At 44.8% G+C, this 26,115-nt stretch overlaps 1 protein-coding gene across 1 annotated transcript in view; it reads right to left on the bottom strand.

Annotated features, from left to right (window-relative positions):
- Positions 1 to 6,969: 6,969 nt before the first annotated feature.
- LOC144759982 (uncharacterized) overlaps positions 6,970 to 26,115 on the bottom strand; it is a 59,321-nt gene continuing 40,175 nt past the window's right edge. The window contains exon 3 of the mRNA XM_078646515.1: positions 6,970 to 12,490. Coding sequence (XP_078502641.1) covers positions 9,797 to 12,178 — 2,382 coding nt within the window. The 5' untranslated portion in view covers positions 12,179 to 12,490 and the 3' untranslated portion in view covers positions 6,970 to 9,796. The remainder of the gene's footprint in view (positions 12,491 to 26,115) is intronic.

Below are 26,115 nucleotides of genomic sequence, written 5' to 3'. Positions count from 1 at the left end.
ACAGATTGCCTCATAGGCCGCTACTATGTGAATACCTTGCGTACCCGGATTTTTACAGATCTCCACATTGTCTTTGATTTTTGGAAAACATTTTCCATAAAAATTTTCCGGAATCACTTTAGCCCACTTCACTCGTCGGTCTTGATCAGTGGTCCTCAGGGTATGTGCCGGTTTTAGTTTCATAGGAGGCGCCCCCGTCTGGGCACCCCAGGCCACTTTGAGTAAAACTGGGTTATGGTCACTATAGTGTGTAGCAACTGTGCGATAAGCCATGGTCCGATTTAAGATCCCTGGTGAGACAAAAATGTAATCGATCACTGTGCCATTTTGGGCGCCGGTAAAGGTTGGCAATCTCAGGCCACTGTTCGGTTCATACAAGTCGTAATTAGCCAACAGATCTTCAAGCTCCTGGCCCTCTGCAGAATGTTCGAAATGAGGGCCCTGTAAGGCTGCGTCATCAAACTCATTTGTACTTCTTCCCTTACATGATAGGTTACATAAATGAATGTTAAAATCGCCTAATAAAATAAACTCAAAAGCTAACTCGATATTCTGTACTGCTGTATTTAAAATATTATCCAAACTGGAGATATTGCGACCGCTATATTCAGAATTCCCTGAATTGTAGAAATTTACATATAAAATCCTACATGTTTTGTTAATCACCCTTTCAATCATTAGGATATTGTCAGAGTCAGTACTAATCTGCCTATAGCTGCCCACTAAATCTAATGCAAACAAAATCACCAAGCCACCTTTGGCTCTGCCCGCCCTACTAGCCACTGCTGGTTTAGTAAAACAGGTGAACCCATCCCACCAAAGATTGCTGGATGTGTCCCATGTTTCTTGCAAGGCGATTATATGGTGCTTAGTGACAAAGCTCAACCAGGAATTATCTTGGCGTTTTGCAGCTAAGCCTGCTACATTCCAACTAATAATCCTGCAGGAATCAGTGGGTAACCTTAGTTCATTTGCAGCCTCTAAATCACCCTCAGCTACTAGTTGCGATAATGGGCCTTGGCTGTTGTCAACTAGGCACGGGCTCTGTATGCCCTCTCCCCCCGTACTCGAGTTTACCGCAGCCACAGTACAAGATGCAAGCAGTTGCTGTGCAGAATTCATTAACACTTGAGACTCTGATGCTACATTAGGTACAAAATTATTCGGGTACTCAAAAGTATTCAAATCTCCGTATTTTACTATCGGGTTGTTCAACACCTCCCTATCCGTGTCAAATCCTGGTACGAGTCAATCGCAAGTATTCAGGTCAGATAGAGGGCCAAACCTATTCCCTGTGGCAAAGCCCCACTCAAAAGGAGTAGCCACCTGACCCTGTCCATATAAAGCTGGGTTCCACATAGGTTGTGGGGTATTTGGGCGTGTAAGAAAATGGTCGTTTCTCAACCAGTGTGAGGGCCTAAATCCCTGCGCGCTATGTTCATGGCCCATAAGGCCAGAACCCCAGCCATTAAACCTTGGATCATGTGCCTGTTAGTTAACTCTTTCTGGTAGTTAAATCTTCCTGGCTCACGATATGCTGGGCGCTTGAACCAGTCATTAAAATGTTGAGATGTAGTACCCCCACCCCAGCTACTGGGGTTAACGTGTCTTTTGTAACTGGGAATAATGGGTATAGTAGCAAACTGAGTCTCATCATAAAAGAACTTTAGAGTAAGAGGAACTATAGAGCCGCTACTGCGTTGCGGTGGGAAAACATTATTCAAAATTTCTGGGAGGACCTCGGCATTGGCAAAGTTTAGAATGACACAGTCCCCCTGGAACTTTTTGGGCTTACTGCCAATCCAGGAGACCCTCCTAGTCATAACGATATCCCCTACCAGTTTATCAAGCCCTTGTTGTGCCATATACATATTATTAGAGAGCCAATGTAATGCTTTATCCTTTAGATCTTGATTGGACTCTTTTTTCCCTTGTGATAGAACCGGGACATTCGCCAGCACCAACACTACTGGCGAAGCTTCCACTACAAATTGGGCTGAAACATCCTCTTGTTGTATAACCGCTGTAGAACCAGTGGTGCTGTTTCGGCCATCTCCATTGTCAACGACAATATCCTGACCAGGAATAGGTACAGAAGGCAACGCTGGCAAAAGCAGCGGACCTTGTTGCATGGGTTGTAAATTACTTTCGGTTGGGGTAGCCTCCACAACTGTGGGTGTTAGATTTGTAACGAGAGAGGATAGATTCTCTACCTCATCTACTAATTTAATATGTACCCCACCCAGTTTTTTAACCTCAGATGTTAATTTATCTAATTTCCCGATGAGGGGCTTAATTATTGTCCTGATCTTGATGTCTATCATTTCTTGGATCCTATTAAGAAGATCATCATCGATAGTACGTTTGGACTCTATATCAATGTCGGGCTCTACATATCTCCCCCCCAGCCTAGTGGGTGGTGTCGCGGGTTTTTTCCTTCCTAATTGTTTCCCCCCCCCTCTTTGCTGGGAGTCTTCTGCAAGCTCTAACAGCCCGTGTTGAAGGCTGCAGAGATTGTGGGTCTTCCTCCGGGACAGCTGGCTGTTGGTTCACATCAATAAAAACACTATCTGATAGATCTATTAAATCAGTTCTATCTATTGGCGAGTCAACGTCAGCGTCAGCAGCTACCTCAATGCTGTTATTTTGAGGATCTTGTTCTGCGGAAACTGACAGCGGTTTTTCAGTGAGTGAATCCGATGTCGCTGTACTTAAGATGCTTGTAGAGGGGCTATCTGTATGCAAAATAGGTGATTGGCTTAGCCCGAGAGATTGCCTTCTCTTATTGTTAATATTACTGACTACTTGTACCAAATATGAGTCAATAGTATTCACTGCCTCAACCGGGGCAGGAATCAACTTTTTCCCCATGATTGAAAAGGTAAATATTTGATGATCTTCAAGGCACAAATCTGGTGAGTACAAACAATGTTGACAACGATGTACCGTGCAGGTCAGTCAAACATCCAGTAATGGAATAGGAGGCCGATGCTTCTTAATCAAATATAAACAAATATGAACTTAACTAGAGACAGTACCTTATAGATTACGTGGGAGGTGTCAGGGGGGTGGCCTAGCCTGGCCTCCTCGTGCCGCTGAGGGCCGTAGAGGGCCCGCCCTTTGCCCGGGCTTCGCCCCGGGCGTCCCGCTCGCGTCCCGCGACGCGGGTCTCTGTCTCCCTTTATTGGCCTCCTAGCGCACTGCTGGCGCATTTCGCGTCACTTCCACGCGCCGCCGCGATGCCTGCCGGGAGTTGTGGTCCCTCCCGGAGCGGCGGCGCGGTTTCTATGGCCAGGTATGACTCTCTTGGCGGTGGCGGCTTGTGCGTCAGCTTCGGCGCTTGCTCTGGCGCCCGTTTGCAGCCCGGAATGACTCTCGGTGGTGGCGGCAGACCAACGGGTCACAGGAATTGACTCTCGGCGGTGGCGGCAGGTAAGTGGTCTCCCCCGCTCTGCCGGTCTCTGTCTCCCTTTATTGGCCTCCTTGCGCACTGCTGGCGCGTTTCGCGTCACTTCCACGTGCCGCCGCGATGCCTGCCGGGAGTTGTGGTCCCTCCCGGAGCGGCGGCGCGGTTTCTATGGCCAGGTATGACTCTCTTGGCGGTGGCGGCTTGTGCGTCAGCTTCGGCGCTTGCTCTGGCGCCCGTTTGCAGCCCGGAATGACTCTCGGCAGTGGCGGCAGACCAACGGGTCACAGGAACTGACTCTCGGCGGTGGCGGCAGGTAAGTGGTCTCCCCCGCTCTGCCGGTCTCTGTCTCCCTTTATTGGCCTCCTTGCGCACTGCTGGCGCGTTTCGCGCCACTTCCACGCGCCGCCGCGATGCCTGCCGGGAGTTGTGGTCCCTCCCGGAGCGGCGGTGCGGTTTCTATGGCCAGGTATGACTCTCTTGGCGGTGGCGGCTTGTGCGTCAGCTTCGGCGCTTGCTCTGGCGCCCGTTTGCAGCCCGGAATGACTCTCGGCTGTGGCGGCAGACCAACGGGTCACAGGAACTGACTCTCGGCGGTGGCGGCAGGTAAGTGGTCTCCCCATCAATAAGGGTCGATTAAGGCTTTCCCAGCGAATTTTTTCAAAAATTTCACTTACAACTTGGGGCCCACTATAGAGCAGTGGTGGAGGAGACCAGGGAACGGGGCAGCCTGCCCCCAGATTGGAGACATGCTGAGGTGGTGGTGTTCCACAAACCTGGTCGGCCCCCCGAACAGCATGCTTCGTACCGTCCAATTTCTCTTTTAAATGTGGAGGCCAAGGTCTTGGCCAGGCTGGCTTCATGCCCCGACGGGCGATGCAACAAAATATTAGGCGGGCTCATGTGGCGGTGGCGGTGGTTCGCTCCACTGGGGTGCAGGCGGCGCTCTTCCTGGCCGACATGGACAGGGCGTTGGATTCGGTTAGCTGGATATACTTGTTCTCGCTTCTGCCCCGACTGAATCTGGGGCCCGTCTTCGTGTCATATGTTCGATTGCTTTACACGGATTTGACTGCCTCCGTTCGTGTGGCGGGGGTGTCGTCCTCGAGTTTTGCCATATGGAGGGGAACCAGGCAGGGCTGCCCCCCCTCGCCCTACTTATTCGCCTTGGCCATGGAGCCGCTGGCTGCGTGGGTCCGTGTGGATGCGCAGATGCGGAGGTTTGAGTGGGAGCGCGGTCTGTCCGACAGAATCGCTCTATATGCGGACGATGTCCTGTTTTTCTTAATGGACCTTAATAGGTCAGGCCCCATCTTATGCGCATCTTACAAATTTTAGGAGAGACGTCGGGTCTCTATATCAATCCGGGCAAATCTACCCTTTGGGTGCTGGGGGATGGCCCAGCACTCGGAGACTGGGCGTCGGCCCTTCAGACAGCAGTGGGAGGCATTAAATATCTTGAGGTATTCCTGTCCGAGATCTCTGCTGTATCCTGGGAGCGTACGATTTACGGTAGGTTGGCCATCTTTAAAATGGTGGCTCTGCCTAGACTACTTTATCAGTTGCAAAATCATCCCTATCCTATCTCACCCTCTTGGTTTCGGCAAGTGGACTCGATTCTAGGACAATTTCTATGGGTGGGCGGTGATGTCCGGGTGGCGCTACGCACGTGCTTTCGGTCGACGTACGGTGGGGGGTTGGCGACCTCTGATGTTCGCTCATATTACCAAGCCTCACATCTCCTTGTATTAAATGAATGGTGGTACAGGGACAGGGGAGACCCGACCTATGCACTGGAGCGGTTCCTTATGGAGCCACACACACTCCACACGTTGCTGTATGAGACGCAGAGGCGCAGAGCACTGCCGTCAGCGACCCAGGTAGTATTTGATGTTTGGAGGCAAGCCCTGCGGCGAATGGGGTGGTGGCACGCCCTGACTGAGGAAACCCCTCTCTGGCGGAATGGCCGTCTCCCTGACCTAGCCGCCCTTCGAGGCTTTGCGGGGTGGGATAATATCGGCATTTCCAAACTAGATGTCATGGCGGGGACGTCGCTTAAATCGTTCCAGGACTTGAGTGCAGAATATCATATGCCCCATACCCAATTCCTCTGTTATTTACAATTTCGGTATGCTATTGCCCCATATTTGTAGGGATTAACGTCACTTCTGGAATTTAGTCCACTGGAGGCTCGGGTCTTTATGGGAGACATTGAGACAAAGAAAATATCACGCATCTATCAATCCCTGATCATACATTGCTCTTCCGACTTGCAGAAATTGAAGGGGACCTGGAAGGATGATGCAGGGACATTGGAAGAGGAGGACTGGAATGAGGCTCTGGCAAGCCCCAGAGGCGCGGCCATTTCTGTCCGCCTTAGGTTGATCCAATTCAAATACCTGCATAGGGTATATTTCACTAGGCGGAGGCTGTGGCAGGCGGGCCTTATTGTATCCCCAAACTGTACTAGGTGTGGAAGTGAAGAGGGCACCTTCTTTCATACGGTGTGGGGTTGTAGCCGTCTGGACAGGTTCTGGAATGGAGTATGGAATGGCTTGGATGAAGTCCTTGGATGGGTGCTCCCCCGCACGCCTCGCCTGGGCCTGTTGCATGTTTTGGATGGAGTGGGGGGAAACCTCTACAAGAGGCATTTACTGTTACTGGGACTTACAGTGGCCAAACGAGATATAGCGCAGGCGTGGAAGGACCCGAGGGCTCCGACATTGGAAGCGTGGAAGAGGGGGTTAGATTTTTGTATATGGATGGAGAAGCGCATCTTTCTTGCCTGGGCCGTCCTCGGAAACACTATAAGATCTGGAAAGGTTGGGCTGATTTCAGGGGCATTTGGCTCGAGCCTCCGCCAGAACAGGACCCGATATTGGATGACTGAGCGTGCTGTGCCGATAGATGTGTGTATACAAATTGCTGACATTGGCTGATACCGTGTGGGGGGGAGGGATCCGGGAGGGCTGGGGGTTGGGGGGGTTGGGCCGGAGGGAGGGGGGTTAATAGTATTCATTTTTACAGTTTTTTTAATGTAAAAGACATGATGGATTGCACTGCGTTACGTGTATCTACTTGATTGGCAGCTGCCTCTAGGGTACAGAGCTCTGCAATTTCTATGTGGTCTATCAATAAAATCTGTTTAAAAAAAAAAATAGGGGTCGATTAGACTAGTGCAAGGTGCCCACTAGAACTAGTGGACATCATATGCCAGGTTAACTTCTCACAACTGCCCCACACATATTCTTCATAAATGAGGCCCTTTGTTTTTAGCCACACCTTTGACCCCCACCACGATCACTGACCTTTGCTTTGCTAAATACTTTTTAATATTATTTCCCCACTGTAAAAAATATTTTTTGGAGGGAAATAAGGGCGTTTATGGTTGTCGATAGTTGTCAATGATGAGGGTACTAAGTTCTAGAACTTTTTGACTGGAGGGGGTCCTTACGCCGAAAAGATTTTGACAGGGGGGTCTCGGCATCAAAAAGTTTGAAGACCTCTGCTTTATGGTATAAGATAGTTCACAGTATTCAAACATCTAGGATTGCAGTCCGTACTTTCAGCAAATATTTATTTTATTACAGATCAGCATGTTAAAAAACAATACACGGTACAAAAGGAGAAAGAATACAATTGTTGCCCACATGTGATATAGTAGATTGTAATCACTGCTCTAAGTAGAGGCCTTTTATTCGCAGGTTGTTCAGCAAACTGTCCTGCAATGTCTGTACAAATGGTGGCACCTCCTGTCCCACATGAAACCATAAACCTGATGCACACATACTTCGGGGCTGCAAATACCTAAGGCCAGTGGCATCTGACTTCCATCTGACCCCAAAACTCCACTTGCCTCTCCTGGGTAGTATTGTTTAATGTAAGAAACAAAATGCCAATGATATACAGCATGAACATAACATCCTAGATGACAAACTCCACAAATGTGCCCAAAACTGTGGATATGAGCCCTAGAAGGCCTTGCAGAGCAAATCTCATAACTTAGTAAATAGGCAGCACCAGGTCTTATCACCAGGTAGCCAGAATAGCCCTTAAAACTACAGCAGACTGGGTGTAGGTAAAGAAATGTAGCTGTTGCTTTCTGTCCATTTGCTGCTATCTGGAGATTGCATATTGTCTCCTCTGTAGGAAAGGGGCAAGTTATCCTGGAACCTTTTCTTGACTAATCCTTTGGCACCTTTGATGACTGCCACTGTTTTTGTTCCTTTGTTCCACATTGTGCTCAGTTACTTCATCCCCCTATAGCTGTTGTCGTGTAGTTCCTATAAACATATATAGGATCTGCACGTTCAGACAACATACACTGTGGGATTGGTGTCCAGCATATTCCAGACACCCCCACCGGGTATGTTAGCCTGTACACCAGCTACCTCACAGTGTCACTATAAACCCTTCTTACCAAAGAGAGAATAGTTTTTAGCAACTATTGTACATAACAACTCTGTCCCATCAGGGATCGTGGAAACAGTGCAGTACTTTTCGCTCAGTTACTCGTGCTCACTTTTGTTTCAGAGTAATGCACAGAATAAACAGTAGGGACCTTTTTCAATAAGCATTTATTGAACCAGCGTCATTCTGCTGTAAAATAGGTGTGCTGAAACAACCATAAGACAAACAGATCTAAATGATTATAAGAACCAAAAGAGTAAAAGGATGGTAAATTCCTACCATTGTGCTAGAACAATGAATACAGACCAGAATATAAAATACATGACAGTAATAAATTCCTACTCCTACAATGCAGCACTATCTTGATGTACCTACGTGTACCTAACATTTATGTAGGTGTAGAGCCAAGAATCCCCCTAGGATAAAGCCAACCCCATTACCTGAAATGAGAGACTGTGTGACCCTGTCTTGGTCTGAAGATGGACACACTGCGAGGGATGTCACACCACTGCGAACTGGAGTGTCTGCCTGCAGGAACATCAGCGTCTCGCGTCAATGTGTCAGTATGAAAGTCCTTCTTCGCCTCCCCCTGCCTCAGGAAAGATATGGTGTTTATATGCCCAAAGTGGTACCCTCAGGGGATCTACCTTGCTGTGTCATGTCGGACTAGGATGACGGAAGGAATAACCCTTATACATAGTTATTATGCAGGAGATGGTAGTCTTGCTGAGATTCCAAGAACCCTCATGTATAATGGATGAGGCTAGTTTTCCCGAGAAAAAAACCCACGTCCTGTAAGCAGTACCGTAACTAGGTATAATGTCACTACCAAGAACCGTTATGTAGTGTAATGGCAGGGAAGATATAGGTAAAAGGTTCGGTAATTACCTGAGCCTATATTGGGGTATCTGTATGAAACATAACACTGTGAGCAGGTGTGGGTTTTTTAAACAATGCCTTGTCTCAGTAAGTGGTAAGTGCATGCATATGGTTTTACTTCTATGTGGAACTTCTGATGTTATATTGGCCGTGTCCTTCTAATAAATGCCTTGTCACTTTCTTTACATTCATACGGTTACGTCATTAAGAACACTGTTGCATTTTGTTCATTCATATAGAATTTCCCAGGGACTTTCTGATGTTGTTTTAACTCTACCTTGCTAATAAATGCCTTGTCAGATTCAGTGTAGTCTTAAGTGGGGACATTTCATATTGTGTTTGCTCTCCATTTCTTATGAATGCACTCTCACGTTCAAAACATTTATATAGTTTCTCTTCAATGTGAGCATTCTAAAGTCATATTAAATATTGTTATGTAGCAAATCCCTTGTTGCATTCTGTGCAATACCATGGTTACTCCCTAGTGTAAATCTGTTGATGCTGTTTTAGCTTATTCTTCCTATTTAAGACTCCATCACATTCTGTATGTACATCGCATTTCTCTCCATGTGGATTTTCTAATGTCATTTTAGATCGCCATTTGTCATGAATGTTTTGTGAAAGTCAATACATTGATATGGTTTCTCGCCTGTGTGAACATTCCGATGTTAAATTTAATTTTGCTTTCTAACAAATCCCAGTCACCTTCTGTACATTGATATGGTTTCTCTCCAGTGTGGTTTGGATGTTGTTTTTTAGCTCTCTATTTGTTAAAAATGCTTTGTCACACTCCGTACATTCATTCGGTTTTTCCCAAATAGATTTTCTGATGTCGCTTCAGATCTCCATTTATTAACAATGCATTGCCTCACTTTGTACATTGATATTGTTTCTCCCCAATGTCGCCTTTATGTTGTTTTAACACTCCATTTGTACTTAATGCTTTGTCACACTCTGTACATTGATATGGTTTCTCCCCAGTATGGATTTTCTGATGTCGATTTAGTTGCCACTTTCTTATGAATGCTTTGTGACACCCTGTACATTCATACGGTTTTTACCCAGCATGGATTTTCTGACGTTGCTTCTGTTCTCCATTGGTTATAAATGCTTTGCCACACTCTGTAGATTGATATGGTTTCTACCCAGTATGGATTTTTGATGTCCTTTTAGCTCTCCATTTGTTATGAATGCTTTGTCACACACTGTACATTCATACGGTTTCTCCCCAGTATGGATTTTCTGATGTTGTTTTAGCTGCCACTTTCTTATGAATGCTTTGTCACACTCTGTACATTTATATGGTTTCTCCCTAGTGTGGATTTTCTGATGTACTTTTAGCTCTCCATTAGTTATAAATGCCTTGCCACACTGTGCACATTTATATGGTTTCTCCCCAGTGTGGATTTTCTGATGTCGTTTTAGCTCTCGATTTCTTATAAATGCTTTGTTGCATTCTGTACATTCATATGGTTTATCCCCAGTGTGGATTTTCTGATGTTGATTTAGATGCCACTTTCTTATAAATGCTTTGTCACACTCTGTACATTGATATGGTTTCTCCCCAGTATGGATTTTTTCATGTCGTTTTAGCCCTTCATTTCTTATGAATGCTTTGCCACACTCTGTACATTGATATGCTTTCTCCCCAGTATGGATTTTTTTATGTCGTTTTAGCCCTTTATTTCTTATGAATGCTTTGTCACACTCTGTACATTGATATGCTTTCTCCCCAGTATGGATTTTCTGATGTTGTGTTAGCTCAGGATTAGTTATGAATGCTTTGCCACACTGTGAACATTGATATGGTTTCTCCTCAGTATGGATTTTTATATGTCGTTTTAGCTCTCCATTTGTTATGAATGCTTTGTGACACTCTGTACATTGATATGGTTTCTCCCCAGTATGGATTTTCTGATGTTGTGTTAGCTCAGGATTAGTTATGAATGCTTTGCCACACTGTGCACATTGATATGGTTTCTCCCCAGTGTGGATTTTCTGATGTCGTTTTAGCTCTAGATTTCTTATAAATGCTTTGTTGCATTCTGTACATTCATACGGTTTCTCCCGAGTGTGGATTTTCAGATGTTGATTTAGCTGCCACTTTCTTATAAATGCTTTGTCACACTCTGTACATTGATATGGTTTCTCCCCAGCATGGATTTTCTGATGTTGCTTCTGTTCTCCATTGGTTATAAATGCTTTGCCACACTCTGAACATTGATATGGTTTCTCCCCAGTATGGATTTTTTTATGTCGTTTTAGCGCTCCATTTCTTATGAATGCTTTGCCACACTGTGAACATTGATATGGTTTCTCCTCAGTATGGATTTTTATATGTCGTTTTAGCGCTCCATTTCTTATGAATGCTTTGTCACACTCTGTACATTGATATGGTTTCTCCCCAGTATGGATTTTCTGATGTTGTGTTAGCTCAGGATTAGTTATGAATGCTTTGCCACACTGTGCACATTGATATGGTTTCTCCCCAGTGTGGATTTTCTGATGTCGTTTTAGCTCTAGATTTCTTATAAATGCTTTGTTGCATTCTGTACATTCATACGGTTTCTCCCGAGTGTGGATTTTCAGATGTTGATTTAGCTGCCACTTTCTTATAAATGCTTTGTCACACTCTGTACATTGATATGGTTTCTCCCCAGCATGGATTTTCTGATGTTGCTTCTGTTCTCCATTGGTTATAAATGCTTTGCCACACTCTGTACATTGATATGGTTTCTCCCCAGTATGGATTTTTTTGTGTCGTTTTAGCCCTCCATTTCTTATGAATGCTTTGCCACACTGTGAACATTGATATGGTTTCTCCTCAGTATGGATTTTTATATGTCGTTTTAGTCCTCCATTTCTTATGAATGCTTTGTCACACTCTGTACATTGATATGGTTTCTCCCCAGTATGGATTTTCTGATGTTGTGTTAGCTCAGGATTAGTTATGAATGTTTTGCCACACTGTGCACATTGATATGGTTTCTCCCCAGTGTGGATTTTCTGATGTCGTTTTAGCTCTAGATTTCTTATAAATGCTTTGTTGCATTCTGTACATTCATACGGTTTCTCCCCAGTGTGGATTTTCAGATGTTGATTTAGGTGCCACTTTGTTATAAATGCTTTGTCACACTCTGTACATTGATATGGTTTTTCCCCAATATGGATTTTCTGGTGTTGCTTCAGTTCTCCATTTCTTATGAATGCTTTGCCACACTGTGCACATTGATATGGTTTCTCCCTAGAGTGGATTTTTTTATGTCGTTTTAACTCTCCATTTGTTATGAATACTTTGTCACACTCTGTACATTGATATGGTTTCTCCCCAGTGTGGATTTTCTGATGAAGTTTTAGCTGTCCATTAGTGATAAATGTCTTGCCACACTGTGCACATTGATATGGTTTCTCCCCTGTGTGGATTTTCTGATATAGTTCTAGATCTCCATTTGTTCTATATGTTTTGCCACACTGTGTTGTCATCTTCTACATATTCACACGGTTTCTCTTATTTGTTTTCTTTCCTATAATAGGTTAGTTCTTCCTTCATAATAAGCATCTCATCAGACTTGCTCAGTTTGTTCAGTGTGTTATGTCTTCTATGTACATCAGCTGATCCCTAAGTGCCAAGTGCAGACCTCATTGGACAGTACGGGTTTTCAGCTGTAGAAAAATACTTTGGCACGGCATTAGCCTTCATGGGAAGTGATCTCGAGGCATATTGTTTTTCCATCACTTCCTAAACAAGTAATTTACTGCCTTCACCTTGTTCGAACATTATTGCATTTGTTTCATCTATAAGAAAAAGATTTAAAAATAAAAACACACTGGATAAGCTTAAATGCAGAGTCCATCACGAAAATTTGTTGGCATGTAATTGTTCATAAAGACAAATGCGCTAATGAAATTCTAGATTACACTTTCAATGTAAAGATGTAGTAGACAGAGAAAGGGCATACGACCCTTCAATGATCCCCTTCTATCGAGGAGTGCGGACTAAAAGAGCAACCAAGACACCAGAGAAGGTTCCTTGTTCATTGAGTGAGACCCTCTCCCTACGACACGCTACAATGTTAAATACATAGCAACACAATGCCTCCTTTCTTATCCAGGGAATGCTTCCTATTCTCACAGAGATTAACAAAAATACAAAATGGAGCCTTTTCTAGTGAATGGACCATGCAAGACAGAGCATCACAATAACGACAGGAAACATAAGCGTATGCTGCAAGGGAGTCCTTTATAGTATCAGAGAGTCTGGAATAGGATAGACAGGTAATCTGAGTATCTTCAATATAGTGTAACACTAGAGATCTGAGACTCTGACCATATCTAGCCAAGGAACAGGCGGATTAGAACTACTTTACGTCAATGTAATAGAAAGAGGCCCTGTTGATCCAAGAGACAGGATTCCATGTAAGACTTAATCCTCACAAATAAATTCTCTTGGAAAACTAGATTCTATTACCACTATTGTTCATCACCTCTTACACCGTCACACACCAGTCATCAAAAGTACCACCAAAACAATCCTTGAATATCAAGTTTAATATCAAACAATATATACATATATATATATATATATATATATATATATATATATATATATATATGTATATATATATATATATATATATTAAAGCTCCAGTTTACGCCGGTCTCGAGGGTCACTCTTGGTGTCGGGTGCCGATAAAAAGCGCCGGTGTATCGCGTTTAAATATTGCAGCTCCAGTCCTTTCCACACATGCCCAGCCGGGCCAGGAATAAAGACACGGCACTCCCGGGCTCAGGTACATACAGCGGAGGTATTTATTTAAGCAAACGCGTTTCGGGACAGCGTCCCTTCGTCAGTGGTTCAACAGTGAGTAATGCAGTTTCAAGTTTTTAAAACGGCGCCACAACTAGGCATAAACATAGAAAGTGGACTAGTCCGTCCACAATGACATAGCGCCATCTTTGAGTGGAGTCAATGTACATATTCAACAAAATACATCACAGTTTGTAATTGTATTAGAGCTTTACGCCGTGTATCGGCAAATGTGACTGATTTAATAGTCACAGAAACACTTATTCAATGTTTATATATTTTAAAACCAAGGGAAATAGTAAAATAATATTTTAGAGTGCTTTGAGGTAGGGTAGCTCTGAATAGAGCTGTTGTGTTGTGTGGGTGATGTAAGTACCAACATGTAGGTACCAATGAAGAGTCTAAAATTCAATGTACACCGTCTCCTCTGTAGATATTTTGTATGTTCTAATATGGGTTATTTAAATGTAAATGTGTGGAAAAGCACTTCATGCTTTAAAGCAATTGTATTTTTGAACTGATTGTTCTTTCCTCTTAGTCCTCCTCTTTGGTTTTTTTTCCCCACACTCTTCTTCAGCATGATAGTTGATAAATTTGTTCCCTCAAAAAATGTATATACATAAAACAATTATATTAAATACATATAAAATATATTTTTCCTTTAAAAGAAGAATACATTTTACAGCTTTTGATATTTGCCATTAAAAAACCATTGAAATTCACTGAAAAAACCATAGGTTATAGACCATATATAGTTAGGAATTAGCTTTTACAAAACCTTGAAAAGTCACTGAAAAACCATAGGTTATAGACCATATATAGTTAGGAATTAGCATTTACAAAACCTTATTTTATCATTTGAGATGTCATCAGTGATGTCACTGACCATGTCATGAATGATGTAATATGTGACATGATCAGCAGTGGATTGCGGGTGCGCGATATATAGTTAGTGCAACTAACTATATATGCGAATTTCAATTGTTTTGTGTGAGTAAAATAAGGTTTTGTAAATGCTAATTCCTAACTATATATGGTCTATAACCTATGGTTTTTTCAGTTAATATATATATATATATATATATATATATATATATATATATATATATATTGTTTTTTCTCACAAAGTTCAAGTATAATCAATCTAAAACCAGATAACAAATCATTTGGCGACCACATATAAGACACACACATTTGTTATAAAAAATGTTAATTTGCAGGAATCAATTAGAGTAATTGCACTGTCTGAGGGTTTTCTTAACGTGGTCCCAGGATGCTTGTTTCCGGTCCAGGGAAGACATGGCTTGGCAGTTCGGGCTGGACTGTTCCCATGAGGCACAGGGACAGACTGATTTGCATATGTCCATGTCTGAACTGGGGTGGCAGAGTGAGCTAAAGAATGGTGATGGATTAAACCCAGATCAGTTGACTGGGGGTGAGTGTTTGATTTTCTCAAGCGCTCCGTTCATCATCCCCTTTTGTATCGCTACTATTCTAATGTGTTTTGAGAATACAAAGGCTATTTTTGATATAACCTTGTGTGGAGTTCCTTTTGTGGTGTGCCTGGGATGTTGTTGCTGTTGTGTGCATGCGCAAATGCTTTACACATGGCCTCCGGGATAAGCCTGACTGCTTGTGCCAAGCTACCATGAGGGTGAGCAGGGGTTATCTTTGTTGTGTAACTCCCAAGCCCTGACTAGAGTGATGGTCTCAGCCTGGCTCTGGCGCAAGCCTTAGCCAACCAGAGATCCCATTTCTAACACTACCACTACCTAGTTGGGCGCTTTGTTGACAGTGCGATACAATGTGTAATTATTGCTCTGAAGGTCATTTTGGATCAGTCGCTATTGAGCAGCTACAAGCTATGTTGTTCTAATAATGTTCTGGCTTCACAGGAGAGAATAGGAGTTCCTCATTTCTAACAGAGTTTTCACAGTTATTGGAGACTTTAGTCAGTACAGTGAATCCAGTGCATATAATTAACTACGAGACATTCATTTGAGTGCTTACTGTCAGACCACAAATACTTGGTGATTAAGGATTAAAAGGGGTATGACGGAATCCCCATCTTCTAATTATGTTTACAAACACGGCTCTAATGCTTGGCTGCTAATGACAAGGGTAACTCGTCATGGAGTTTCCATTGATTTCAATGGAAAGTGTTAATAAATGTTTCCAGGGGCTTAGCATCCAAGTGGTTAAGCAGTGTCCGATGTAATTATGACTGATTATGCTTCCTTTCCCCCTTTCACTCACTTGTTAATAATCACGTTTGAATGTCACTATTGCGTTTACATTTACATTTGAAATCTTTATTTCGACCAATAAGATCATAAAAGATGTACAGACAATCAAAATCATTTGTAATTTAGACAATTCAATAAAACACTGCTTATAAAAATTAAACTACAAGGTATAAGTCAGTTCATCCTCAGAAATGCTTAAAACCATTAGTAAACTAAGATTATTAAAAGTGTTAAAGGTCCACCTCCGCCTTCAAAAAGCGAGTACGTGCGTGCCACATTGCCGTTAAATACTTTGCCACTGCGAACACTATTGGGGGACACACATCAGTCTTTAGGATTCTGTACGCAGGGAGGAAGTGTCTGAAGCCCAGATTTTTGAGAAGGGGGACGAGCCAGTATTTCCTGATTTTTTGGTAGGTTTTGCAGAAAAGTGCCACATGTAAGTCATTTTCTTGGAAATGCGTGCATGCCGGGCAGCACTCTTTAGTCGGAGGCAAAGACCAGGAACGGCCATATCGCCACTGCAGAAATAACTTCCTGGATAACACAGGGGTCATACCATCCAAAGCACATTCCAGGGAGTAACAGTCTTTACTTTGAATAAATAGGTTCGTTAAAGAACCCACACGCGTACTATCCAAAGCAATAGTAAGCTTTAGGTCGTAATAAGCTTTTGACAGTGCTTTGCGTGTAATCCTGCTACTTGCATTTGCCGGGTCAGTCCATAGTTCTAATAGACCTAGGCTCTTGAACGACCTTTTTATGTAGCTTAACCATGGAATATGGGTGGCATTTGGTGCGGTTAGAAACTCCTGGAGCTCAGTCCTGTAATTAATAAGTTCTTTGCTGCTCCACAATCGTCGCCAAAAAGTTAGTGGTTTGAGTCCCAATTCCTCTGCAATTGGCCTAATACCCAAGTCCAATCTCAAAGGGAATAACGGCGTGCTTGGGGGTAGAGCTACCAGCTGCCGGGTGAATTTATTTTCCGTAATCATCAAGTTTTGGGCAGAAGTGTGACCCCACAATTCGCCCCCATAGGTAACTGCCCCCCGTGTGCCTGTGATTTGTAGATTTGGATAACAGGACCAAGTGGACGATATGTTGAGTTCTTCACCATCCTCGAAATACCACCCACTATCTGCACCAGTTTCATGTTAACCTTGGTCTGGTGTGTTCCCCATGTCATATTCTCATTTAGGGTTACCCGTAGGTACTCAAATGTAGAGACACTCTCTAATCGCACTGTGCCAAGCAGGGGATTAGGGCGTGTTGAGGGGGTGGGGTTTAAGATCATATATTTTGTTTTTAGAAGCGTTGATCTCAAGGCCCCTCTCCATGCAACATTTTAAAAACCCATCCAGGGCGTGTTGAGGGGGTGGGGTTTAAGATCATATATTTTGTTTTAGAAGCGTTGATCTCAAGGCCCCTCTCCATGCAAAATTTAAAAAACCCATCCAGTACCCGTTGTATTCCCATGGGGGATTTCGACCGCAGCAGGGTGTCATCCGCAAACATGATAGCGGGCACCCTGCTGCCATCCAGTTTGGGAGCGTCAATATCACCGATCCCTGTCAGGTGGGCGATTACCCCGTTCACAAAGAGGCAGAACAGGGTCGGTGCGAGCACACAGCCCTGTCTCACCCCTCTGTCAACGGGGAATCTATCCGTGAGGTTCCCATTCCTGCCACACCTGACACGCGCAAAATTATTCTGGTGTAATTTCATCAGAATAGAAAGAATGTCTACCGGGACACCTATGTCTGCAAGCACACTCCATAATTTAAATCTTGGCACCAAATCGAAGGCGGCTCGCAAGTCCACGAACCCCTCGATTAGTGCGGTCCTCCAATAAATGAGGTTTAGGCGGAATATCTGGTCAGTTGTAGACACCCCCCTTCTAAAACCCGCCTGATATGAGCTCAGAGTAGCAGTTTCCTCAAGCCAGTTCTGCAGCGGATCTAGTATAAGCCTCCCAAAAAGCTTCTGGGACACATCTATGAGGCTGATGGGCCTGTAATTGGCTGGGAGCAGAGGCGAGCCCTTCTTGAATATAGGAACAACCTCTGCGCCCAGCCAAGTACAGGGCACCTCCATGCCATTCAGGACAGCATGGGGGCCCATACATCGGGCTCTTGTTTGAAAAGGTCGCCTGGGAGACCATCCAGCCCAGGCGCTTTGCCCGATGACAGGCCCGCAATAGCAACTCGCACCTCCTTTTCTGTAAAGGGGTCCCCCTCTACATAGTTAGTCGCGGATGGGGGTAAATAACGTGTGGCCCCAGTTTCCTCTGTGTAGAGGTACTGAAAATGCTCTTGCCATACACTTGGTGCAATATTTGGTTCTATTGCCGATACTAGATCCTCGGATCCCGTATTAACAATTCGCCAGAACTTACGGGAGTCCCTGACCTCTAAAGATCTAGAGAGCTCCTCCCATTTATCTTGATCCCATTCCATCTTGGCATTGGTGACCAATTTCTTGTATTCCCGTCTTCTAGTCTGTATCTCCAGTCTACTTTTGCCCTCCTTAATAGAAGACAGGAGATCTCCCTTTGCCTTGCGACATGCGGCATTATACCATGTAATACGGTGGAAGCCGCCACCTCTACTATGTCCCTTAGAAAAGAGGTCTGCCGCCAAGGTCCTAACAAGTTCCTCATGTGCCAGCCACAGTAATTTATGAGTTTCCCGTGTACTGGGTTCCTCGCTGAGGGTACCCACTTTTTTAATATTGGGATGAGTCTTGTGTAAAGGCTGGGTAGCTTCTCTCTACTACTAACTAATTTTTCCCACCTTACTCTCCTTCTGTTGTTTTCAAGGAGACGGCCAGAATTTGACACCACCGTAGCATGGTCCCTACCCTCCTTACCAGGGAGAGCGTAGTCCAATTCTAGGGCGTTATGGTCGCTATCTAACACCCTAAAATCAATAATATGCGACCACGAGGACAATTGGACTAGGACATAATCTAGTCTTGACTCCCTCCCCACTCTATTGAAGGTATGTTTACTGGGATTATCAGATTTGGTGCGCCCATTACACGCCCTGACGCCATGTTTGAGGGTCAGGGCGGTGATCTGTAGCGCAAGTAGGGTCCAAGCTCTAGGCGGAGGAGCCACCGTGGGGGGTACTGACCATTTAGCATCCTCCTCTAGGGAGGACCCATCCAAGAGGCCTGCAAGGGGCTCAAAGTGTGAATTCAGGTCCCCACCCACCACAAATGGGATCCCCTTGGGAATTTCGCTAAGGAAAGCTGACAGTTCCTCAATCGTAGGCGATTCCCGTGATATGTTTACTGGTCTAGAGTATACATTTATCACGGCAAGTCTCCGGGAGTTTGTCCATTCGAGCAGCACAACTAGTATGTCCTCTGAAACCAAGGGGAGACTTGTAGCCTGGCATCCCAGGTGGGTTGCCACCCATGTTGAAAGGCTTCCAGACGGGCGGCCCCTGCCCCCCCATTTCGCAGGAATGGAAAATGCCGCAAAACCATGGGGAGAATGCTCATCCCTCGCCCAGGTTTCTTGAAAAAGGCATATATGTTTAGAGTCAATAAAGGAAGTCCATTCCAGTTGGTCCAGCTTATTGCCCAGGCCAGCCACGTTCCATGATATTATCTTCAAGGATGGTGGCCTTAGGTTCGGGGGTGAAGTAAGGGAGGGAAGTAAGGGAGGGAAGGTTATCATTTGGGTTACCCCGGGGGCGTCATTCTTGTAGCCGAATCTCCTAATACTTCTCCTGGTTCCCTGTTACTACGGAGCGGCTCAACAATGGTTTGGTTGACCTCCCTATTATACCTTGGAACATCAGACTGCCCTGTCTCTATCGATTGATCCCTTATAGATCTAGGGGGTGTGACAGTTGCCTCCATACCCTCTCTGTGACAATAGTAATACTCCTTACCATTGCGCCCAAACTGTCAATCCACCATTTCTAAGTAGCTGTACCTATTGGATGTAGGAAAATATATAGGCTGGTGGGCCCTGGGGCGGGGGTAGTCTCCTGTTTCTTTCCCCCTAAACACCTCCCCTCCCATGATACATTTCCCAACCCTCCTCCTCAGAATTTGTTGTAAAGTACGCTGGATGTTGGTTTCTGGGGTGGTTGAAATTTCCTCTCCCACTAAAATCCCACCCACCCCCCCTCTTCGGGAGGCTGCCCCATCTCTCCTCCTCGCATGCGTAAGTCAACGGGGGTAAAAAAAAAGAGAGGGGTAGGGACTTGATATTGCTCCCCTGATCATCGGGGAACCATCCACAAATGTGGGAGACGGTCCTAGGATCTCTAAAACTGATCAGGACACAATCTCCATTGATGGATTTTTTTGAACTGCCTACCCATGGAACCCTTCTTACCATAAGGACATCGCTGGTTATGCCTTGCGGGAGGTCTGTACATAGATAGCCAACTAACCACCTTGTTCTTTAAAGAAGCTGTGGATTCTTTAAAAGTGGTTTTCAGCTCTGGAACCCCTGCTAAAATTACTGTGTACGGACTCGCCTCCGGAGGCAGGTTCACTGCTCTAAACTTCTTGATATTGCCTAATGCCTCAACTGTTGGTGCTGCTAATTTCTGGGACTGATTGGGAACAAAGGCGTTGTCCTTAGCCTGCATAGACATAGTTTGAGAAGGGGGTTGTTGTACATGTCGGGTTGTGGGTTGATTAGGATTAGCTGCATTAACCTTGGATTGCATGATCGTACTTTGGAAGGGGGTTGATTTAGCCTTTTGGACCAAGGGTGATGCACTATTGCACAAGTTACTACATGTGTAACGATATATCTGTAAGAGACATTAGTTAGTATTAGATTCCTTACCTTAGAATATCCCCAGGCGTCAGACTGGATCCGAAAACTTTTGCGTAGCAGTACCCTTGCGCGTCGGTAGGCGTCGTCTGCGGCTCCGCGTCCATCGTCGGCGTCGTGGGCGCCGTGATGACGTCGTTGGAGTACTTAGACGCCGCCTCCGCGTGCTGACGTCAGTTCTTAGACACAGCTTTTCCGCGCCAGAAACGCAGAGCCATGTTAAAAACCAACACTGGTGCCATTGAAACTAGGGCCCTGAAAGGGGACAACCATAACCCTAGATATTGGTTCGCAGAACGGGGAGGATGGGCGGGTCGGTAAGGAATCTAATACTAACTAATGTCTCTTACAGATATATCGTTACACAAGTGGACAAAAGTGGGGAACTGGGGTGGGAATAGAGACCGAGGCCACTGGGCAGGCTATGGATTCAACAACCCACCCCCTGGTCATTTTACAAACTGGAGAGGCCCACCTCTAACCAACAGATATGAATGCCTGGATATGGTCCACTGACCATTCGTTCCCTTTGCTAATGACAAAGTCAGTAACACCATCCAAATTCAGTCAATCCCGTCCAGCTCTCCTTCCAAGCTTAATACTTCCTTGTCGGATTTACCCTTCTATCCGACAACTCCCCTGGCTCAAGACCCTAGCCATGCTCACCTACCCCTTTCTGAAGAGCCACATATGAGGCAACAGCATAACTCTTCAACCTCTTCTGAATTACAACTCCCTTCTTCTACCCCTTTCCCAATTACCCAGATCGATGATTTAATAATTCCTGCACATTCACATCCACAGAACGCTAACTCCATTCTATCATCAACTTGGGATCTTCCAGTCATTTATTGGAACGTGGCGGGCCTCAGATCCAAGATACATCTTCAGTCATGGATTGATGCGATTAACAAACACAATATAGTTTGCCTCCAGGAAACCTGGGCTATTGACCCCATTCACATTCAGGGGTACAAAACTTTCCACATCCCCGCCAGTCCGTCCATCCATGGCAGACCAAAGGGTGGCCTAGCTATCTATCTTTCTAATCAAATCTCGTTTATGACGATAAAGGTATCCTTAGTGTCCCCATCTATCCAAATTTTAAAATTAGCCTTTGATAAATGTTCTGTATATTATTTTATCAATATGTATAACAATCTTTCGCCTGCTGATTGTGCAAAGTCTTTGTCAGAAATCACTTTTTACCTATATGAACAGAGAGCTAAGAAACCGCAGCTGCAATCCTATGTTGTGCGGGGTGGGGACTTTAATATCTATCTGTGCAGCAACTATAAAAAAGGCATCTGCGGGCTCCAAGACGAACATGACTCCCCTATCACCCACTTTATACACTCTAGCACAGGGAGCCTTTTAAACGACTGTCTCTTTTCATTAGAACTCGAGTTTGCGAACGAAATAGTGTGTCCCGCTGTTGAGTTCAAGCCGACCTTCCATGGTAGAGGCTTGTCCACCACCATCGACTATATCTTGTGTTCGCAAATCCTAAAGAATCGTTTAAAACATTTTATAACAGGTACCGATCCTTCAAGTGATCACTATTCTAATAGTATTACTATTATATTTAACACAGCTGTTTTAACTAACAGTAAGTCCAGTCTTTTAACCCAACAATCCCTGGTGATGGACAAAATCAATGGCTATACAGTAAAATGGTCAAAGATCAACCCCAAGGAGGTCACTAATAAGATCATCCAAAAAATCCTTCCCCTAATATATATTTGTTTAGATGAGACCTCACCTCCTCGTATGATTCTCTCTACCTTTGGCAAAATCTTAGAAGCTATTCGGCAGGAGCTTACTCGCCAACATAAGGCACATGATAAGGACTCGCGGGGATGGTTTGACTCCCGTTGCCGCAAAGCCCTTAGTGCGCTAAAAAGAGCACTTCATAGTCAGGATAGGGACACGGCCCTAATAGCCACATTAAGAAGGAACTATAAACTGGCCCTGAAAACTCGTAAAAGGGAAATAAAAAACAATCTCTGGGCTCAACTCCATGAGAGCACAAGAAGTAAGGATAGCTCGCTATTTTGGCGAACAGTTAAGTCCCCCTTTTTAGTGGACGCTACAGCTGCTCGTCACCTTGATGTGGCTGTACCTGCTGAAAAATGGGTCGCTCACTACTCACAGATCTTCGGGGATTTCTCCCCAGCAGCCTCGGCCTCTCGAACCAGTGGGGAGGTCCTTACCACGGATAACATCTATCCTATCGACCTCCACTTCGATCTCACAGAGGTCACCGCTGCATTGACTTCCTCGAAGACCGGAAAAGCTCCCGGCCCTGACGGAGTCCCACTCGACATCTTCGTGAGTAACCTAGATCTATGGTCCCCAATTGTTACGCAAGTTATGTCCGCAGTCTCACAGGCCGGCTTAATTGACTCTTGGTCCTCATCTGTCCTCCTACCCATTTTTAAAAAGGGAGAACGAGACAACCCAGCCTGCTACAGACCCATCTCCCTCTTGGACTCGCTGGGTAAGGTCGCCGGGAGGCTAATCCTGGAGCGCCTCCAGGATTGGGCCATAGAGAATAAGATCATCACCGACCTCCAGTTTGGGTTCCAGGAGGGACTGGGGACTGTAGAACAGGCCCTTAATCTGACACTACTTATGGGTAAATATGCTAGGGCTAAAGGCGGAAATCTTTATTTGGTCTATGTGGACCTAAGCTCCGCATTCGATTGCGTAATCCATTCCAAGTTATGGGAGATTCTGAGCAATCTGGGCGTAGACCCTCCACTTCTGAAATTTCTTCGAGAGCTCTACACAGATGCCAAAGCTTGTGTGAGGTATGGCATTAATGGAGAGTTATCGGATTCATTCAGCATTGTTAAGGGCGTCAGACAGGGGTGCGTCCTTGCTCCATTTTTATTTAACATCTATACAAATGGAATGGAGCAAGCCATGCTGGTAGGCGGCAAAGATCTCCCCTGCATAAACACCCGACCAATTCCAGCACTACTATATGCTGATGATTCTGTCATTCTAGCGAGAACGCCAAACCAGCTCCAACTCCAACTGGACAAGTATTGTCAATATATGCTCACTCTTGGCCTAAAAGTAAACAAATCCAAGACCTTTGTTATGCATATTGGCAAGAAAGTTCAGAAATGCAAACCTCTCTATATTGATAATACCAGATTAGAAAACGCCAGGAAATACCCTTACTTGGGAATCCTTATCGATGATCAAAACTCCTGGAAACCTGCCATCACTAGTAAAAAAATGCAGTTTCAGCGCACAACAGCAGCGTTGACTTCCTTTTCCAGGAAGTTGGGTAAGCCTGCTCCCGCAGAGATACTTAAAATCTTCCAAGCCAAGTGCTTGAGTGTGGCTACGTATGGAGCGGGCGTATAGGGCTACGCTCCCGTTGGAGAGCTCCAAGTAATCGAAAACGACTTATTGAAATATGTACTAGCTCTCCCTCAAAGCGCTCCTAATTACGGTAGTCATATCGAGCTCGGTTTGGATTATCTATCTGACATCATTAGATTCCAACCGATCCTCCTTTGGCACCGTATATGGACCAAGGAGCAATGTCACCTTTCACGGTCACTAATAACTGACTGTCTGTCATTGACCCACTGGAAAAAGATTCCCTGGCTATTTTATATTTTTAATTTTCTGAAGGATTTGAACTGTTTAGCTTTCTTCACCAACCCTTCCTCTTTAATGGACATACCCAGAAAGACTTTGAAGAATCTATGCATAACCCATTTAAGAGACCTTCGTATGTGCTCAGAAATTGGTAAACAATCAAATACCCATTTAATGGCGATTCAATCCTCTCCTGGCATACAACCTTATTTGACCTATTATTTGTCAAATTATGACAGATATGTTTTAACAAGATTTCGTTTTGATTCTTTTTATCGTCTTGTCTCGTTTCCAGAGCTTTTAGACTGGCAACGTGAATTAATTAGATGTCCTTGTGATGACTGTACCCCCCAGTCTACATTGCATGTAATTTTATTCTGTAGTCTCTACGAGACCCCGCGTAAACGGTGGTTGGTCCCACTTCTTCGACAAACAGGTCTTAGAAGATGTAGACCCGCTCTTTTGGCACTACAGTTTTTAGACTCCCAATTTGTCGCAAAATGTATAGCTTGCTTTTTAAAGGCATGTCTGAAAATTCGATCTCAACTAGCGGTTTCTGCATTGTAAATTTTATGTGCAAAATTCTTGTGTATATAGCTTTTTGCTAATCGAGGCAACATTGTACAGACGATTTCTTTTAAAATTTAATTCAATATTTTTTCCATATATTAGTTAATATTTTACTTACGAAAATGTTTATAAAATTGTTGCAAATATTTTCTATAATGTACTTTTATGATTGTAAAATCAATCGAAATAAAGTTTCTTTTGACTTTTTGACTCTTACAGATATATCGTTACACAAGTAGTAACTTGTGCATCTGAAAGAGACACGTTAGTATTAGATTCCTTACCTTAGAATAGATACCCCAGCAATACCAACCCCGGTGGTGGGTCTGCGAACCAATAATCACACCAGAAAGTCCTGGAGGACGGAACGTCCAAAGAAGCCATCCCTCCGGACTTGGCTGTCCAGGCAGTAGTGTCTTGCAAACGTGTGCAGCGATGCCCACGTAGCTGCCTGACAGATGTCTTGTAAGGGCACACCCCTGCCCAGGGCAGTGGTAGTCGCATTGGCTCGGGTAGAATGAGCCCGCAATCCAACAGGGGGCTCCTTCCTAGCCAAGGAGTAGCATGCCTGGATACACAAGATGATCCACCGGGAGATGGTCCTCTTGTGCACCGCTTTCCCCTTCTTAGCGCCCACGTAACCAACAAAGAGTTGGTCATCCACCCGGAACTGGCGTGTGCGATCCAGATAAAATGAGAGCGCACGTTTTGGGTCCAGACGGTGGAGCCGCTCTTTCTCTTTAGAGGGATGCGGTGGTGGAAAGAAGGTAGGCAAGGTGATAGACTGCCCGATGTGGAAGGTCGTGACAACCTTGGGCAGGAAAGAAGGTTTGGTATGCAGCACCACTTTGTCCGGATGGACAGAAAGGGAAGGTGGAGTACAAGAAAGGGCCTGAAGCTCACTCACGCTCCTGGCAGAGGTGATGGCAACCAGGAAAGCAGTCTTCAAAGTCAGAAGGCGAAGAGGACAGTTGTGAAGTGGCTCAAAGGGAGCGCACATCAGAAACGTAAGAACCAGGTTCAAGTCCCACTGAGGCATCACAAACGGAACAGGAGGAAATGTATGTGTGATGCCTTTTAGAAATCTATTTACAATAGGGGACTTGAACAAAGAAGGTTGATCAGGCAGCCTGAGAAAGGCTGAAAGGGCAGAAAGGTAGCCCTTGATAGTGCCCAGAGCAGAGCCCTGCTGGGCAAGAGAAAGAAGAAAGAGAAGAACCTCAGAAAGAGGGGCAGCAAGAGGATCCACAGCCTTTGCTGTGCACCATGCCACAAATCTGTTCCACCTGCAGGCGTATACCGACTTTGTGGAGGGACGCCTGGCTGCCAGAATTACGTTACAGACTTCAGGAGGCAAGTAAAATGGCCTCAA

Source organism: Lissotriton helveticus, chromosome 1_1, assembly GCF_964261635.1.
Source record: "Lissotriton helveticus chromosome 1_1, aLisHel1.1, whole genome shotgun sequence".
Taxonomy (NCBI): domain Eukaryota; kingdom Metazoa; phylum Chordata; class Amphibia; order Caudata; family Salamandridae; genus Lissotriton; species Lissotriton helveticus.
This window is presented reverse-complemented; position numbering and strand designations above follow the sequence as displayed.